General features: G+C 44.4%; 1 protein-coding gene and 1 long non-coding RNA gene across 10 annotated transcripts in view; one reads left to right on the top strand and one right to left on the bottom strand.

Moving 5' to 3' along the window:
* Nucleotides 1-8700: 8700 nt before the first annotated feature.
* On the bottom strand, nt 8701-9844 carry LOC123389151. Of its 3 annotated transcripts, none has more exons than XR_006603686.1 (3): nt 9588-9844; nt 9315-9434; nt 8701-8987 (listed from the first exon to the last, which is right to left on the bottom strand). It is a non-coding gene; the product is annotated as an uncharacterized LOC123389151 (long non-coding RNA). The 3 variants fall into 3 exon arrangements; XR_006603687.1 differs by having other exon boundaries at nt 9619-9844; XR_006603685.1 differs by having other exon boundaries at nt 9661-9844.
* RHOT1 (ras homolog family member T1) overlaps nt 9321-17695 on the top strand; it is a 62695-nt gene continuing 54320 nt past the window's right edge. For all 7 annotated transcript variants that reach the window (XR_006603684.1, XM_013053581.2, XM_013053578.2 and 4 more), the window contains exon 1: nt 9321-9450. Coding sequence is in view for 6 of the 7 variants with exons in the window: in XM_013053581.2 (XP_012909035.2) it covers nt 9375-9450 (76 nt within the window). In the remaining variant the exon portion in view is untranslated. The remainder of the gene's footprint in view (nt 9451-17695) is intronic.

Here is a 17695-nt window from a genome sequence, read left to right as displayed (position 1 = left end):
CCCCACTCTCCTTCTATTTCTCTGTCTCTCAAATAAACAAATAAAGCTTTAAAAAGAAAAAAATACATAAATAAAGTGTACAGATTGGGGCACCTGGTGGACCGACTCAGTCCGTAGAGTTTGCAACTCTTGATCTTGGAGTTGTGAGTTAAGCCCTGTGGTGAGTGTAGAGATTACTTAAATAACTTTAAAAACATGGGGTGCCTAAGTGGCTCAGTTGGTTAAGCAGCTGCCTTTGGCTTCTGTCACGATCCCAGAGTCCTGAGATCCAGCCCTGCTCAGCAGGGAGCCTGCTTCTCCCTCTGTCCCTCTCTCACTCTCTCAGTCAAATAAATGAATAAAGTCTTAAAAACAAAAACCAAAACAACAACAACAACAACAAAAAAAAACAGAGGCCCAGACAAGGGTCAGTGGTTTGCCTAGGACTGGTCAGCTAGCAGAGCAGAGACTGACTCCCTCTCTCGAGTCTCTAACCTTAATACCCTCTGATAAGGCCCTGTGTTGAGCCAGGAGCTGGCTTTCCACTGATGGGACACAGCTAGCCCTAGAGTGACTCTTCTTTTCTGGTTGTTGGTGGTAGCGGTTCTCAGTTGAGAATAGTATAGTGGCTTTGGGTTGTCTGAGTAAGGATAAGACCTCGTCTCTTTGTGCCAGCTGACCTTTAAAGGGCTCTCTGTTCTCATTTCCTGCATCGTGAAGCTTTTATCTTCTCACCCAGAGTCACCTTGATGTTTGCCCTTTAAAAGTACCAAGACCGAGGGGCACCTGGGTGGCTCAGTCCTTGGGGGTCTGCGTTCAGCTCAGGTCATGATCCCAGGGTCCTGGAATTGAGCCCTCATCAGGCTCCCTTCTCAGCAGGAACCCTGCTTCTCCCTCTCCAGCTCCCCCTCCTTGTGTTCCCTCTCTCGCTATCTCTCTCTATCATAAATAAATAAAATCTTTAGGGGCGCTGAGTGGCTCAGTGGCTTAAGCCTCTGCCTTCAGCTCAGGTCATGATCTCAGGGTCCTGGGATCAAGCCCCGCATCAGGCTCTCTGCTCAGCAGGGAGCCTGCTTTCCTCTCTCTGCCTGCTTGTGATCTCTCTCTCTGTGTCAAATAAATAAATAATAAAATCTTTTAAAAAATAAAAAATATTTAAAAAATAAAAAACATCAAAGTACTAAGACTGAGAATTCAGAGCCTAGGGTTTTTAGCATCTTGAGGTGCTTTGGTTAAATACCATCCGATTTGGTGGTTTGAATAATGGGGCCTCTGTGAGCATGGGGTTTGTTGCCTCACCACGTGATTTCTCCAACCCAGAGCAGAAGCATAAGAATCAGAGAGGTAGAGAATGAAGGTTAGTACTCTGTTTCTTTGCTTTTGTCTTGAGCTTTCGGTCTGCAAATCAGCCTTCCAGGACACGGTGGAAAGTGGTACCCTTCCTCAAATGGAACAAAGAAAAATCCTCTAGAATAGAAATAATGAAGCTGAAATGCCAGTGAGTGAAGGACCTCTCACTTGGAACTACACTATGTGGGGCAAGAAATCATCCACAAATGGATCAAGCTGGAAAGACTTCCTATGGGGACACAAAGGCTCATGGGAAGAGCACCGAGGACTTCTGCGGCAGCTTCTCACCTTCTCTGCTGATGTTTCTCTCAAAAGCTTATGTTTTCTTGAGTAACGTTAGCAACAACGGCCACCTCTGTCTATCTCTCCCTCTCTCTTCCCTTCCACCTTACAGACACTCTTTACCCTCTGGGGAAGAAGCACCTACTGGAGGGAGGCATGGCTGTTCCCATTATTGGGGTCCAGGGCTTTGGGTTCCTAGAAGAACCCCCTACCAACCAGGAAGCCACCACCTTCCTAGGCTCACAGCAGCCTCTCATACAATTACATCTTTATGTCCCTTAATTTTCCTCCCTCCAATACGTTTTTTTTTTTTCTGGAAAAGTTTAATCTGAAGACTTTATCTCCCAGCTGATTGCAGAAACAAGCCAGGAAAAGCAACAATGCTGTTCCTTGGAGATACCTAAGCCCCTTTTGCTGTAGTTAAAGGAAAAATCTCTTCCCTGGGGACACTTAGGGCTTTTGACAGGAAGAGAGAATTTTCCTTCCTATATGCTCAGCTCCATCATTCCCCACTGCCGCCTGAGCCCTCAGCCCCAAACCCAAATTCATCCTCATTCATAATTGCTCAATTCGGGGTTTGTGTGTTTGAGCCCCACATTGGGTGAAGAGATTACTTCAAAATAAAATATTAAGGAAAAAAAAAAAAACCCAAACCCTAGATGCTGCATGATTTCTTGTCCTTCCAGAAGAGTCTTCTTTAATTATAATGAGGGTTTTGTCGAAGATTTGTTCTGATTTGGGGTTTACCTCCTAACCAGCCATAGGCTTTCTCAGGACACTGTTTCCCAAGCTTCAGTCTTTTATGTGCCACGATTCTTGTCACACTTGCCTATCTCCTGCACCATGTTTTACTTAATGTTTTTTCCTAAACCAACTCACTAACCCCCTTCAGATACATTCATTTCAAAAGGAAACTTTTAAAAAATGATGTAGATAGGCATCAGAATCCTGTGTCTTAAATAAAGGGGTAACCCTAAATATACATTTCTTGGAAAACCAAAACATTGTGAGCTGCTTGGTTCTGTCCTATAAGGCTCTGAATCTTAGGCTTGTTCTGGAGCTGACTTGCATGTGTTCTCTCTCTCTCTCTTTCTCTTGTGCACGTGCCCACGCACACAGAAGGAGATTAACGGGTGTTACAGATTTACTGAGGCTTTCGTCCTGACTTAATTAGGATAGAAACGGAAAAGGGAAAAACATTCTGGCTACAGAGGCCACCATTTCAAGTGTCCCCGCACCATCTACAATTACCCTGTTCCACAACTTAAGGTAACGTGGCCCTGAGAGATGGTGCACTATGGAAGACTGTGTCTTCCCTCCCTGCGCAGGGGAGTCTTTTCACCTTTAGTTTTCAAAATTAATATCTCTTGGGGAGAAAGCCTTAAACCTTTGTTCAGGACACAGTGTCTTAGAGTTACCCCAGGATCTTTTCTTCACCACCTTCTGGACAATTAGTACCAAGTTGTGACCCTGGCTTCTGCTTACTCAAATTTTCCCGGGCCCCTCTGCTTCCCTCTGCATCTACTGTGGTACAGACTCTAATCACTTCTCTGACAGATTATTTTGATTTGAGCCCCACTGTCTCTAGTCAGAACCCTTTCCCATCTGTTCTCATTCTGCTAACATGAGTTCCCCTGAACACAAATCAGATGTCACTCCTCTACTTCAAACTCCCTGGGGGCTCCCCAGTGCCTCCAGCAGAAAGTTCCAGTTCCTACCTCTACTCTTCCCCACCTCTAGCTCCATTCCCTGTTATCCTCCCCCACACACCCTCCACCCCAGCCACCTTGCTTTGTGTCACATCGTGTACTTTCGTGAATCCAGTCTTTTTCCCCTGTAGTGTGCCCCCCACTGCCCACCTTGTCCAGAGAGAGATCTCAGTTGAAAATGGTGCACAACACATTTAGATTAGATCAAAGCAGATCCGCTAATAGTAGGAGTTATCAGGAAGGCTCCTTGGGCTAAAACCATGGTATTTTTTCCTAGGAGATCTCTAGGGATATTTGCCTGCTTGCTGGGTTAAGGCATAGTGTGGCCCAGGGGTCATCTATTAACACCATTGGGTAGGAAGAGCAGACTGCCAGAGGAATGCGACACAGCCACAATATTCCTCTGGTATACTAAATATAGGTGCCCCTATATTTAAAAATTTTTAAAAAATGTTATATTAAGTGCATTTTTGCCTTTTGGAGTTTATAATTTGAGTGGGCAGGCTAATCAGTTTGCCCTTGGAAAAATGACACATGTCAGCAAATGAATTCCAAATTTAAAAAATACAGTGAACGGTGATATGTGAGCCTGAACTATGTATTAAACAATGTGATAAATGTATTTTATCTGGATTTTATTTAATCATCAAAAGAGCCCTATGGGAGCTCCTGGGTGGCTCAGTGGGTTAAAGCCTCTGCCTTCGGCTCAGGTCATGATCCCAGGGTCCTGGGATTGAGCCCTACGTCAGGCTCTCTGCTCACCAGGGAGCCTGCTTCCCTTCCCCTCTCTCTGCCTGTCTCTCTGCCTACTTGCCATCTCTGTCTGTCAAATAAATAAATAAAATCTTTAAAAGGAAAAAAAAAAAAGAGCCCTATGAGATAGCTCCATTTTGCAAATGACGTTTATGTTTTCAGAGAGGTTCTGTAACTTGCCCAATGTTTGCCCAGCTAGCAAAGTGTTGGAGATGAAATGTAGGCTCCAGAACCCAGGCTCTTAGCCATTCCCTAAGGGAATTCAGACCATGTGTGGGGAGGATGGTCTGCGAGGCTTCTCATTATCAATTATCTCTTAATTGAGGGTTTTTGCTTTACAATCTGTATCTGAAAGGAGCTTAAGAAAATTAAAAAGAAAACTGGATGCAACCTCATCAATATGTGAGGATATTTTTTTAGACAAAAATCAGTTTTTATTATCTTGTTGAGTGTTATAAAAAGTATCCAGAACTTCACTACTTAAAATATTCATTCTTTTCCCAAAAGCTAAAGAGAACCTGTAAAATAAAGCACTTATATGCTGCAGGGTAAAGGATTTTTTTTTTTTTTAAGTATAGTTTGACACACAATGTTATATTAGTTTCAAGGGTACAACATAGTGATTCTACAACCTGTAAATTATGCTGTGTTAACAGATGAGGGTCCTATGTGGAAAAATTGCCTTTCAACATGGTTAGTTTTCAAATGTCTTTTACTAAGTAATTGTGCTGAGTGACAGACCTTCAAGCCCAATCAAGCAAACAGAATCCATGTCCTCTAGAGACCCATCCATGTGACAACGCAGAGGACATGGATGTTTAAACAATGAACCAAGAGCAAGTGCACTGGAAGGCAAGATTAACTATTTACTCTGTATCTAGGCTTTGGACTTTTCCGTTCCACCAGAGCTGGCTTGACAGGAAAAGGAAGAAGTCTTCCTGGACCGAACGGAGACAAAAATGAAGTATGAGTGGACAATGAATATTACTTTGGTTTTAAACGTGAGAGGCCAAAGATAAAAGGATCTAAGGAGTGGGACCAATGCCAGCCCGAGTGTGACTTGGCCTCCTGCCCAGGACTGCGGCTAACTCACCAATCAGAGGCCAGCCTTTTGGTTCCACCCAATGTCAGTCATATGCTACCCACTGGCCCTGGGTGTTTCACTGTCCTGGGATGTAGAAAGAGGCTGTGTGGCAAGTTCTTCCTTTGACAGACATAAAAGATGGATCCTAGGGGCGCCTGGGTGGATCAGTGGGTTAAGCCTCTGCCTTTGGCTCGGGTCATGATCCCAGGGTCCTGAGATGGAGCCCTGCATCGGGGTCTCTGCTCAGTGGGGAGCCTGCTTCCCTCCCCCCACACCCCTGCCTGACTCTCTGCCTACTTGTGATCCCTGTCTGTCAAATAAATAAATAAAATCTGAAAAAAAAAAAAAAAAAAAGATGGATCCTGTTATCTCCTGGTAAAAGTACTTTGTTCAGACCTCCCTATGTACCCTGCACAGTGAGGAGGCAGGAAGTTTGTCTTGTGATGGTAGAGCTCCTTCCTAGCAGTGTTCTGGAGGAAAATTCCATCAGGGCCTTCTAGATTGCAATCTGTCTTCTTAGCCTATCCAATATACTTAATATACAGTAATCAATCTGTAATATCCCAACAGTAAATTCCACTGCCAACAGCTCCATTCCCTGGCTTGTGTTTTGCTGCAGTGTGGCATCATGTGGCTCTACACTTGGGCTCAGGGAAGTGTACGGAAGTCACTTTCTTCACAATTTATTTAATATTTGTAAATCACTGCTACATACCATGCACTATTATGAGTGTTTTCCTACTACACTAACACATTTAATCTTCATTAACAATTCCACGAGGTGTTATCACCATTTTGCAGATGAGTTACAGAGAAGTTAAGCAATTTGCTTGATGAGGCACAACTGGTTCCTGGCAAAGCTGAGGTTCAGACCTAGGCAGGTGGACTCCAGAGTCCCAGCTCTTTTTTTTTTTTTTTTTAAAGATTTTATTTATTTTATTTGACACAGAGAGAGATCACAAGTAGGCAGAGAGGCAGGCAGAGACAGAGGGGGAAGCAGGCTCCCTGCTGAGCAGAGGGCCCGATGTGGGGCTCGATCCCAGGACACTGAGATCATGACCTGAGCCGAAGGCAGCGGCTTTAATCCACTGAGCCACCCAGGCGCCCCAGAGTCCCAGCTCTTAAACCCTGAACTATTTTGTCTCTAGGAGAACTTCACAGTGATCCCTGATGGATGCCTGTTAATGTCTTGAGAAGTGTATATCAAGGGAGTGAAGGCAGCCAAAACTCCAGAAGTGTAGCTAATCAGGAGATGGAGAGATGTAAAAAGAAACTTACAGGGGCGCCTGGATGGCTCAGTGGGTTAAGCCGCTGCCTTTGGCTCAGGTCATGATCTCAGGGTCCTGGATCGAGTCCCACATCGGGCTCTCTGCTCGGTGGGGAGCCTGCTTCCCTTCCTCTCTTTCTCTGCCTGCCTCTCTGTCTACTTGTGATCTCTTTAAAAAAAAAAAAAAAAAAAAAACAAGAAACTTACATAGTCCAGGAGGCCCAGACACCCTCTCCCCCACTTTATTTTTTTTTATTTTTATTTTTTTTAAAGATTTTATTTATTTACTTGAGAGAGAGACAGTGAGAGAGAGCATGAACGAGGAGAAGGTCAGAGAGAGAAGCAGACTCCCCATGGAGCTGGGAGCCCGATGCGGGACTCGATCCCGGGACTCCAGGATCATGACCTGAGCCGAAGGCAGTCGTCCAACCAACTGAGCCACCCAGGCGTCCCATCCCTCTCCCCCACTTTAATGAGTGCTTTTGTCTGTTTGTACTAACAATTAGTTGTTGCCTACTAAAAGTGGTTGTTCGTTCTCTCTATTCTGCAGCTCTTGAGCCTGGATTTTTGTTGTTGTTGTTTGTTTAGATTTTATTTATATATTTGACAGAGAGAGAGAGAGATCAGAAGTAGGCAGAGAGGCAGGCAGAGAGAGAGGGGAAAACATACTCCCTGCTGAGAAGAGAGCCCGATGTGGGGCTCGATCCCACGACCCCGGGATCATGACCTGAGCCAAAGGCAGAGGCTTTAACCCACTGAGCCACCTAGGCACCCGGGAAAAAACTTTTTCTTAAAAAAATAAGTGAGGGGTGCCTGGGTGGCTCAGTGGGTTAAAGCCTCTGCCTTTAGCTCAGGTCATGATCTCAGGGTCCTGGGATCGAGCCCCGCATCGGGCTCTCTGCTCAGCAGGAAGCCTGCTTCCTCCTCTCTCTCTGTCTGCCTCTCTGCCTACTTGTGATCTCTGTCTGTCAAATAAATAAATAAAATCTTTAAAAAAAAGTTTTTTCCATATATATCCTTTCATGGGCTCCTCTAAACAATTCCATAAGGTCAGAGGCTGGGAAGAGATGATAGTCTTCATTTGGTAGAGAGGAAACTGAGGCAACAGGTGATGTGATTTGCCCAGAGTCACATACTAAGGATGGCAGAGCCCGAGCTCAGTGTCAGCTGTCCTGCTACTGGCAAGTCAGGGTATCTCTCTGGGTCCTGCTTGTACCTATAGAGTAATGAGATTGGAATAGGTGCTCTATAGGGGTCTTTTCAATTCAACCATCGTGGAATCCTTTTCCCTGCAAGATCTGATCATCAAGACTCCCGAATTTCACATTTCCATCCATCTTATTTGCATCCATCCCAGAATACAACTTCATTATTTCCCAGCAAGCAGGGAGTGTATCTCTCCTATCTCCCTCCTTATATTACAGAGTATTTTTTGGAAGGGCTTCCTTCTTCTCCTATACTCCTTAGGGACATCATTATACTAAGAGGCAAAATACTCTGGTGGAAGTGTAACAATGTATTTGCCTCAAAACCTGTGGCTTATAACTTCACAGCTCAACTCACTCTAACAATTGTAGCTGAGATCAACAGACCAAGTACGGAGCCTCCCACTTTACCAAATGTTTGACATGTATTATGTTACTTATTCTTCAAAACCACCTGGCTAGGTAAGTATCGTTATCATTATTGTCACATTACGGAATGGACAGGTTGGAGAGGTAAAAGCACTTACTCCGGATCCCATACCTAATTAGGTAATGGAGTCTGGATTCAATCCCCTGGAGCATGTCAGCAGCTCTTAACCACTATGCCAACACCCCACAGCTCCTCCTAGGAGAAAAGGGGATTGTATTTTGCACACTTTATTTCCTCTAAAAAGTTACTTTGTAATATTTAAGATAGAAAAAAAAAAAGGCACATTATGCAAAGAGTATTTCCTCATTCTTTCTTTCTTTCTATCTATCTATCTATCTATCTATCTCTCCTACTGTGTGCCAAGCGCTGTTGTAGCAGTCGGGATGTAGCGACAGATTCCTCCAGATGGAGAGGGCCAGGAGGAAGTAAGGCAACATTAGAAAAGTCAGTAATAGTTTCTAAGCCAGTGTCACTATGTGTCTAGCATTATGTTCAGCAAACCTAACTAAAGATAAACATCAGAAAACCTTGCTCCAAGGAAACTACAGAAAGTGGCTTAGTTTGGTTTAGAAACTAAGTTTGGCTTAGCGCAGAGAAAAGTCATTTAGTTTGCTACAAAGGAATGAATCTTTTTACAAGGACAAGGTAAAGAAGAATGTCATTATTTAGAACTGTATTTTGTAAGCATCACAGACAAAAAGGAACCAGGGTGGTGGTTTATGGGTAGTGAAAAAGGCTCTATCTCGGGAGCCGGTCACCCTTCCATCAATGGATTTTCTGAGGGTTATGTCCTATGACGCTACTGAAAGCCTGGTAGGCAGGTCGCTGCCCTCCTGGAGATTATAGTCCGGTGAGAATATTCCCGTCCTGAGTCACTGCCAGGCTCTCGCTATGTGACCTTGGACAAGTACCTTCTCCGGCCCCAATTCTGCAAAATAAATGGGGTCAGACTAGCGGATCTGCCGCTCAAATCCCCAGTCCCCGGCGGTATCCGCGGCCCCCCGACGGGTCGGCTGGGAGAAGGGTGCGGCTGCGGCTGGCCGGACGCGGGGGGGCGCCGCTCAGGCCCAGAGAGCGTTCGCGTTCGGAAAGCGCTTGTCCCTCGCGGCGCCCCGTCGGCCCCGCCGCCCGCGGAGCCGGAGGAGGCGGAGCTGGAGCTGTCCCGGCTCCCGAGCGGGGAAGCAGCCGAGGAGGCGGCTCGGCGGGCACCAGCCGAGGATCGGGCGGGGCGGCGGGGGAGGCTGGCAGGCGGTACCCGCAGCGCTGGGAGAGCGGCGCCGCGGGGTGGGCGCTCCCGGCGAGAGGTGTCCGCTCCATGCGTGCGGGCCGAGCCCGGCCCCTGCGAGCCGCCGACATGAAGAAAGACGTGCGGATCCTGCTGGTGGGAGAACGTGAGTCCGCTTGCCCCCGGCCCTCGCAGCCCCAGCCGCCCCGGGCCTGCTCGCCCCTCTCCGCGCGCTCGGGCCTCCCAGCCCCTGAGCGCTCCCCTTCCCGCGGCCCGCAGGCGGCCCCCAACCTCTCGGCTCACCCGGGCCCTCCTAACACCTCCCGCTCCTGACCCCCAGTCGTCCTCGCCAGCCTTGTCCCCACGAGTCTCTGACCGCCGGCCTCATGCCTCCGAAGGTCCTCTCCTCCTTTTCCGCTTGGAATCCTTGCCTCCTGGGCCTCAAAGCGTTTCCGAGGCCGCTTCCTTTTCAGAGCCTCTTGTCTTCCGTGGAGATTCGCTTGTCACTGCCAGGCAGGTGCTGATAGAGGCCGGCTGACCAATTGGGATAGCGTGAACCGGCTCCCGGGGAAGCTAGGGGGAGGGGTGCACAACTGTTCGACTTGCCGGCAAGGTCAGGGTTCTGGGTTTGGGGTTTTTTTTTGTTTGTTTGTTTTGTTTTTTTGTTGTTTTGTTTGATGCGCGCAATCTTCTCACCCTCTAGACATTCACCTCAAGGTATGGAGCGTTTTCGGCGTTCCTTGCACTTTGCATTGGAATAACTCCTGCTATCCTCGATATTCCCCCCCCCACCACCACCAAATTTACTCTCAACTTCAAGGTACACAAGCGCTCAGTGAGTGAATAATTATTTGGGGGAGGCTCCTTTAGTTGAGAGAATTATTGTCACCAAAAAGCCTAGTCGTCCCCTCTCCCTTCCCCTCCCCCCCTTAAACAGTACTTATTGGATAGCTACTTGGTAATTTGTAAGTAACAGGCACACAGGAGACCCAAACTGACACATAGACATAAGACCCCCTAGAAATTCTTAGATTTCACCTTTTGAAGATAAAATAAAGGAGAAAGGCCTTCCGTTCACTGACTTGGGGACAGAACAACAGGGACTTCTTGATAGCAGTTGGCTAGTTACATGACTCATTTGGTAGGACTAAAATAGGAAAGTGGGCTGGGAGGACTGAATTGCTTGTTTGTACATTAGTTAATGCTCTGCCATTGATGTTTTTGAAGCATTCTGTTTCAAACCCCATTTCATCCTAGAGTAGCTTCTCCAGGTCACTGTGGTGCACTCCCAAGGAAGAAAGCTAACACATTTTTACCCTCTTCTGGAGTGTTCTTTGATAGTCATTGAAATCTCTGTTCACCTGCTGTTTGGAGAAGTCTTTAAAACCAGAATTTGGAAGGAAGCTTGGCCTGATAACAGTTTACTTTTTGGTTTGCCAGTTGTGAAATTTAGTCTTTATTTGTAACTATATCTTAATCTGAATTTTGCATGGATTTCCTTGACAAAGTTCAGGAGGGTGTTACTTAACGTATGATTCATACCTGATGCATTTGGAATAACATAGGGAACGTGAGTGGATGAGCCACTTAAAAAGCTGATCCTTAACTGTGTCATAAAATAGCTTTATAGTACAGTAATTGTAATACTAATTTTCTGAAAGCAAAAACCCTATGTTTTGGTTTTATTTTGGAATATGGGAAGCAATTACAAATAATTAGTCTGTAAAACATCTCAATAGAAATGCTCTATGTATGTAAGATATATTGTCCGGCCTTAGGGCATTTAAAAGAAAGTGTTTACAGTATTATTTAGAAATACATAAAAAGAACTCAAAATTTGTTAAAAAAAATTAAAAAGCCATGTTCTGCAGGTATGAAAGCAAATAGGAGAGTTAAGAAAAGTGTGCATGCATGAGTTTTTTGGTCATAGGGAGAACCTGACCTAAAAGACAGCTTTAGTTTTCAAGAAAGAGATTTTTCTTGAAAAGGTTTGTACCAAAAAGCTTTAGGCAAGTTACCATATGTATAATTTTTTTTTCCCATTTAAAACTTCAGAATTAGGGCGCCTGGGTGGCTCAGTGGGTTAAGCCGCTGCCTTCGGCTCAGGTCATGATCTCAGAGTCCTGAGATCGAGTCCCACATCGGGCTCCCTGCTCAGTGGGGAGCCTGCTTCCCTCTCTCTCTCTCTCTGCCTGCCTCTCCATCTACTTGTGATTTCTCTCTGTCAAATAAATAAATAAAATCTTTAAAAAAAAAAAAAAAACTTCAGAATTAGGGGCACGTGGGTGGCTCAGTGGATTAAAGCCTCTGCCTTTGGCTCAGGTCATGATCCCAGGGTCCTGGGATTGAGCCCCGAAGTCCTCTCTGCTCAGCAGGGAGCCTGCTTTCTCCTCTCTCTCTCTCTCTGCCTGCCTCTCTGCCTACTTGTGATCTCTGTCCAAAAAAAAAAACTTCAGAATTCGACTTAATATGAAATATGTAATTTTAATTAAATTAAAAGGTATATTTTGGGGGGGAATGTTTGAAGCATTACAGGATTTAATGTAAATATTTGACAGCTATTAGCCTAGCTGTCAAATACCACCTTAAATGCTGAGTAAATATAAATGTGACCAAGACTATTTTAATAAATACAAAAATATAAACTGGTCTAACACATGGATTTATCAGGAAGCCCACTTTTTAAGGTAAAAGTGGTAGTAATTTAGTTGTCATTTTAAGATGGTTAAGGGGAATGGGGGGGGCGGAAAGGAGCTTCAACTCTGATATTGTTGTAAAGTCTGTTCCTTCTCTGTCGCTTCAGTACATTTTACTGCTGTTACTGTCCCTGAACCACACAGCAGCAGCTTCATTCCCTGAAGGTCCCAAAGAGTTGTAAATGGTTTCAACATTCTGTCGGCTGAACCTATCCTGTACTCTGGAGATGAAATGAATCTTTTCTTGGCCCATCCAGAACCTGGATTCTGATCCATCCAGGCTTAAATGCCTACTAATTGCTTACTGTCTCTTTAGTTTTCAGGTCAAAGAATTTAGATTGTCTATAAATTTTAAGGTATTTATTTGCGGAGAAATCCAAAGTGTTTTAAATATCTGCACCTTATCTTTTATTTTTTTTAAAGATTTGTATTTATTTATTTGATAGAGATCACAAGTAGGCAGAGAGGCAAGCAGAGAGAGGCGGGGGGGTGGGGGGTGGGGGGGTGGGGTGGGGGTGGGGGTGGGAAAGCAGGCTCCCCGCTGAGCAGAGAGCCCAATGCGGGGCTGATCCCAGGACCCTGAGATCATAACCTGAGCTGAAGGCAGAGGCTTAATCCACTGAGCCACCCAGGCACCCCTCTGCACCTTATCTTAATAATATTGAACATTATAAGGTCCATTCAGGCCACGTTAAAAGTCAGTTGCCATTCTTTAAACAAAACAAAATTTTTAAATCATTAAAAATACAACCACGCAAAACTTAGTTCTTCAGGTTATGATTTTTCATGCTCAGATTCTTTGGCCAGCATTTGTATTTAGCTAGATTTGTATAACTATGCTTAACAGTTGTCTTTTTTGCAATAAAATTAGCAAGAACCTCAATGGCCTTTTGTCTAAATCATGTAGCTACATTAAAAGTACACAAGATCTGGGGCGCCTGGGTGGCTCAGTGGGTTAAAGCCTATGCTTTCAGCTCAGGTCATGATCCCAGGGTCCTGGGATGGAGCCCCATATCGGGCTCTCTGCTCAGCAGGAAGCCTGCTTCCTCCTCTCTCTGCCTGCCTCTCTGCCTGCTTGTGATCTCTGCCTGTCAAAAAAAAAAAGTACACAAGATCTAGTTTTAGTGAAGTCTTGTTTTTAAATTGAGATATGTTTGTCTTTACTGGTCAAAATCATTAAGAAAATGGAACTTTTACACTCTTTTAAAATGAATCTGATGGCTTTTTTTTTAAGATTTTGTTTATTTATTTGACAGAGAGAGAGATCACAAGTAGGCAGAGAGGGGGGGTGGCCAACAGGAAGCAGGCTCCCTGCTGAGCAGAGGCGGGTCTTCATCCCAGGACCCTGAGATCATGACCTGAGCTGAAGGCAGAGGCTTAATCCACTGAGGCACCCAGGCTCCCTGAATCTGGTGGCTCTTAACACAATATGTCTAACTGATTAGTTTGTCATTGAAACTAGTTCAAGCCAAACTTGCTCAGGCTTCAATTGGCTCTAGCCTAGGCTTTTATAATCTCTCTCCTTAACTGGTCTCCCTTCTTCTAATTCCATCTATTCTCTATGTAACAGGCAGAGTCATCTTTAAAAAATATCTCAGATCCTGTTACCCGTTTTTAAAATTCTTTGATGATTTCTAATTTGACTTAGAATAAAGTCTGAGGATTTGGGACTGCTGGGGATATGGGGAGTTGGTTGGTGCCTTTAATCTCTGTGGTGTTCAAAGATCACCTGTAGTTTTTTTTTTTTTTGAGAGAGAGAGAGAGTGTGTGTAAGCGAACTGGGAGGGAGGGGTGCTGATGCAGAGAGAGAGAATCCCAACCAGGCTCCATGCTCAGTGCAGAGTTGGTTTTGGGGCTTAATCTCATTACCCTGAGATCATGACTTGAGCCAAAATCAAGAGTGGGACACTTAACCTGCTGAGCTATCCAGGTGCTCCAGGTCATCTGTAGCTTTTGGAAGAATGAATGAGTTCAAGTTAGTTCCATTTATTTAGCCTTTCCTTGTTTTCCAAACCAGTCCTCTTAGTCATGAACATTTGACCATTCTCCTTTCTTAAATCCAGTCTGATGTGTGGTTACTGTTAGCATTTGAGGGCAGCGTTCGTCCAGTGTCTTGTTCCAGGTCCTTAGCCCGCTTCCCTTCCTCTCTGCCTGCCTCTGCCTACTTGTGATCTCTGTCAAATAAATAAAAATCTTTAAATAAAATAAAAAAGAATCAAAGAAACGTCAGTAATCTAGCATTTATGTTGTTAGGAAAAAAACTTTCTGCACTCCCTTTATTTATTTATTTATTTTTAAAGATTTTGTTTTTTATTTATTTATTTTTTTTAATTTTTTTAAAAGATTTTATTTATTTATTTGACAGAGAGAAATTACAAGTACACTGAGAGGCAGGCAGAGAGAGAAGGAAGCAGGCTCCCTGCTGAGCAGAGAGCCTGATGCGGGACTCGATCCCAGGACCCTGAGATCATGACCTGAGCTGAAGGCAGCGGCTCAACCCACTGAGCCACCCAGGCGCCCCAGATTTTGTTTTTTATTTGACAGAGATCACAAGTAGGCAGAGAGGCAGGCAGAGAGAGAGAGGAGGAAGCAGGCTCCCTGCTGAGCAGAGAGCCGGATGCGGGACTCGATCCCAGCACCCCGAGATCATGACCTGAGCGGAAGGCAGCGGCTTAACCCACTGAGCCACCCAGGCGCCCCTATTTATTTATTTTTAAAAAAATATTTTATATATTTGTTTGACAGAGATCACAAGTGGGGGCGGAGCAGGCACCCCGCTGAGCGGAGAGCTCCGTGCAGGGCTCTATCCCCAGATCCTGGGATCATGACCTGAGCCGAAGACAGAGGTTTTAACCCACTGAGCCACCCAGGCGCCCCTCTGCAGTCCCTTTAAAGCCATATTGCTTTCCATTCTGGTCTTTGTTAAATCCTCCAGTTTCAATTATACTGTGTTTAGTACCTGGGTGACAGTTTGTGACCAAGGATGTTCAGGCCTAGTCTGAAGAGTCTCTTTGTTCTTAGGAAGTTTGTTCTATGTCATTCTTGCATGTGTATCACACATCTGTCTTTTTGTTTCTCTGGCACTGGTTGAGCACTAGGGTTAATCTAGTGCAAAGGACAGGGATGGACCGTGACGTTTTTTTCTCCTGCAGCTCAAATAGTTTGCATGTGGTCAATGAAATTTTCCTTTGGAACAGTACCCAGCTATTGCCCCAAATGGTAAAGTTTCCCAGTTAAAATAACTGGGAAACTCCATAGTCACCCTCCTCATCCCTGTATATTCTAATTACGAAATTTAGGAAGAGCCGACAAGGCTACGTAAGGAGCAGCAGATAAAAATGAGGAGTAGGTCCCTTTACCACTTGAAACACGGGGTGTTTGTTAACAAGAAAAATAGCCAATATGGCTGGTAAGATGGTAATTAAACCAAAAAATGTTATTTCCGCTTCATGAATATTAGGAATTTGCTGTCATTTAGAACTAGATGTTCAAAAGATGTGATGAAAAGACAAAGAAATTTTTAGCCTGGATGAATCTCGATAATTTGTTCTATAGTGATGAGTTGTGTTTCCCGTGGATGACCTACTTAGAAGCATGGAGTCTCCGGCAGCGCTGGGGAATGTTGTGTTGAACCGATCAGGAGGCCTTCGTCTCTGGGGATAATTGTGACCGTGCCTTTTGTTTTTAGAGATTACTTCAGTGTTTCTCAGGCAAAAGAGAGGAAGTAGAGAATGTTAGGTGGCTGGCTAACAATAATTTTTTGTTCTCCATATTAATATTTTTGTTAAATATCTTTCAATTATATTTTACATATATTTTATTAATAAATTATTTGTTATAAAATTATGTAAGTATATATGGTATTTGTATTAAATATAAAATTTAATGGATACAGTAATGAGAGAAGTTTGTTCCTTTATGGATATTATTATTTTTTTTAAGATTTTATTTATTTATTTGACAGAGATCACAAATAGGCAGAGAGGCAGGCAGAGAGAGAGGAGGAAGCAGGCTCCCCGCCAAGCAGAGAGCCCAACGAGGGCTTGATCCCAGAACCCTGGGATCATGACCTGAGCCGAAGGCAGAGGCTTTAACCCACTGAGCCACCCAGGCACCCCTATGGAAATTATTTTTGAAGCTGTTGAAAATACGTAGTCTTTATACTCAGATCTGCCATTGTTGAGGGGCCTTTTGGATTGTAGGCTTGTTCAAATAGTTTTTTAAATTTAATATTCTAAAATGTTTTCATTGTTTTTAAGGTGCTTATTTGTTTCTCAGTTAAAATTAGTCTAAAATTAGTGGCCTATTGTAATTTTAAACCTGCTGCTTTCCTATTTCTTTTATGGTCTCATTCAGGGTAAGGTGGTTAGGCCTTAAAGGAACCAAAAAGCTCTAGTTTAGATTCACCGAAGCCTTTCTTAACTGAATCACATCTGCCAATCTTTTATTAAAGTACCTATCATCTTACTGCTCTTCCAAAAGGAAACCCAAAATGATACTAATGAAAATGTACTCATTTTCTCCCCAAGTTCACTGTAATTTGTCTCTCTTGCTCTAATTTTCAACTTTTTTTAAAAAGAGGAAATCCCCCTTGGATTTTTATGTGGGAGAGATTCCTGTTCTTTGATTTTTAAAAAGCCTACTATACAGTTACTTCAGAAAGTAGATGGAATTGTTATATTACAGGGAGTACTAAACCGCCTCAGATATTTTTTTAACAGGTGAGGCAGAATATAAATGAGTAAATAAATAAAAGTACCACACTTGGGACGCCTGAGTGGCTCAGTTGGTTAAGCAGCTGCCTTCGGCTCAGGTCATGATCCCAGCGTCCTGGGATCGAGTCCCACATCGGGCTCCTTGCTCAGCAGGGAACCTGCTTCTCCCTCTGCCTCTGCCATTCTGTCTGCCTGTGCTTGCTCTCTCCCCCTCTCTTTCTCTGATAAATAAATAAAAAAATCTAAAAAAAAAAAAAAAAAAAGTACCACACTCTAAGTGGTAGTATCCATAAAAAGAGCTCAAATTGGGGGCACCTGGGTGGCTCGGTGGGTTTAAGCTTCTGCCTTCGACTCGGGTCATGATCCCAGGGTCCTGGGATCGAGCCCTGTACGGGTTCTCTGCTCGGCAGGGAGCGTGCTTCCCCCTCTCTCTCTGCCTGCCTCTCTGCCTGCTTATGATCTCTTTCAAATGAATAAAATCTTAAAAAAAAAAAAAAGCTCAAATTGAATGATTCTCATGTTTGGCGTCACCATCTGTATGTCTGTATGATCAAGCGTAAGTAAAGCTCTTTAATTGTTGTAGTTGTGGTGCCCTTTTCTCCGGCCGTCCTGCCGGGGGTTTTCCTCCTCTGTCCCTGAGGCCTGCCCTGTTGGAATGGAGCTGGTGGCAGGTTTGTACTTGGGCCGGAGCCTGCTGCTGCATCGGTGGCCAGAGTTGCCTTGTTGAGAGTGGTCAAGAAATCAGAATGTCCTCAGAATGTTGGTCTTTCCCTTCTGAAACTATCCCTGGGAAAGTAAGGGGTCCATGGGAAAAGCAGACAGGGACAATGGCCAGGAAAAAGGTTGTTCTCTTGAGTTTTAATCAGAGAGATTAGGAAGAATGGATGACATGGAAGAGTTGTGGTGAGGGAGGGGACTTTAAAAGTAACCTGGAACGCCTGTTGAAGGCCTGTGTGGTTGTGAGTAAGGAGCAGTAAGTCTTTAGTTTTCTTGGAAATTA

The sequence above is a fragment of the Mustela putorius genome, unplaced genomic scaffold, assembly GCF_011764305.1.
Source record: "Mustela putorius furo isolate JIRA1106 unplaced genomic scaffold, ASM1176430v1.1 tig00003962_pilon_pilon_pilon, whole genome shotgun sequence".
NCBI lineage: Eukaryota > Metazoa > Chordata > Mammalia > Carnivora > Mustelidae > Mustela > Mustela putorius.
The sequence above is the reverse complement of the archived record's forward strand: the minus strand, read 5'-3'. Positions and strand labels throughout refer to the sequence as shown.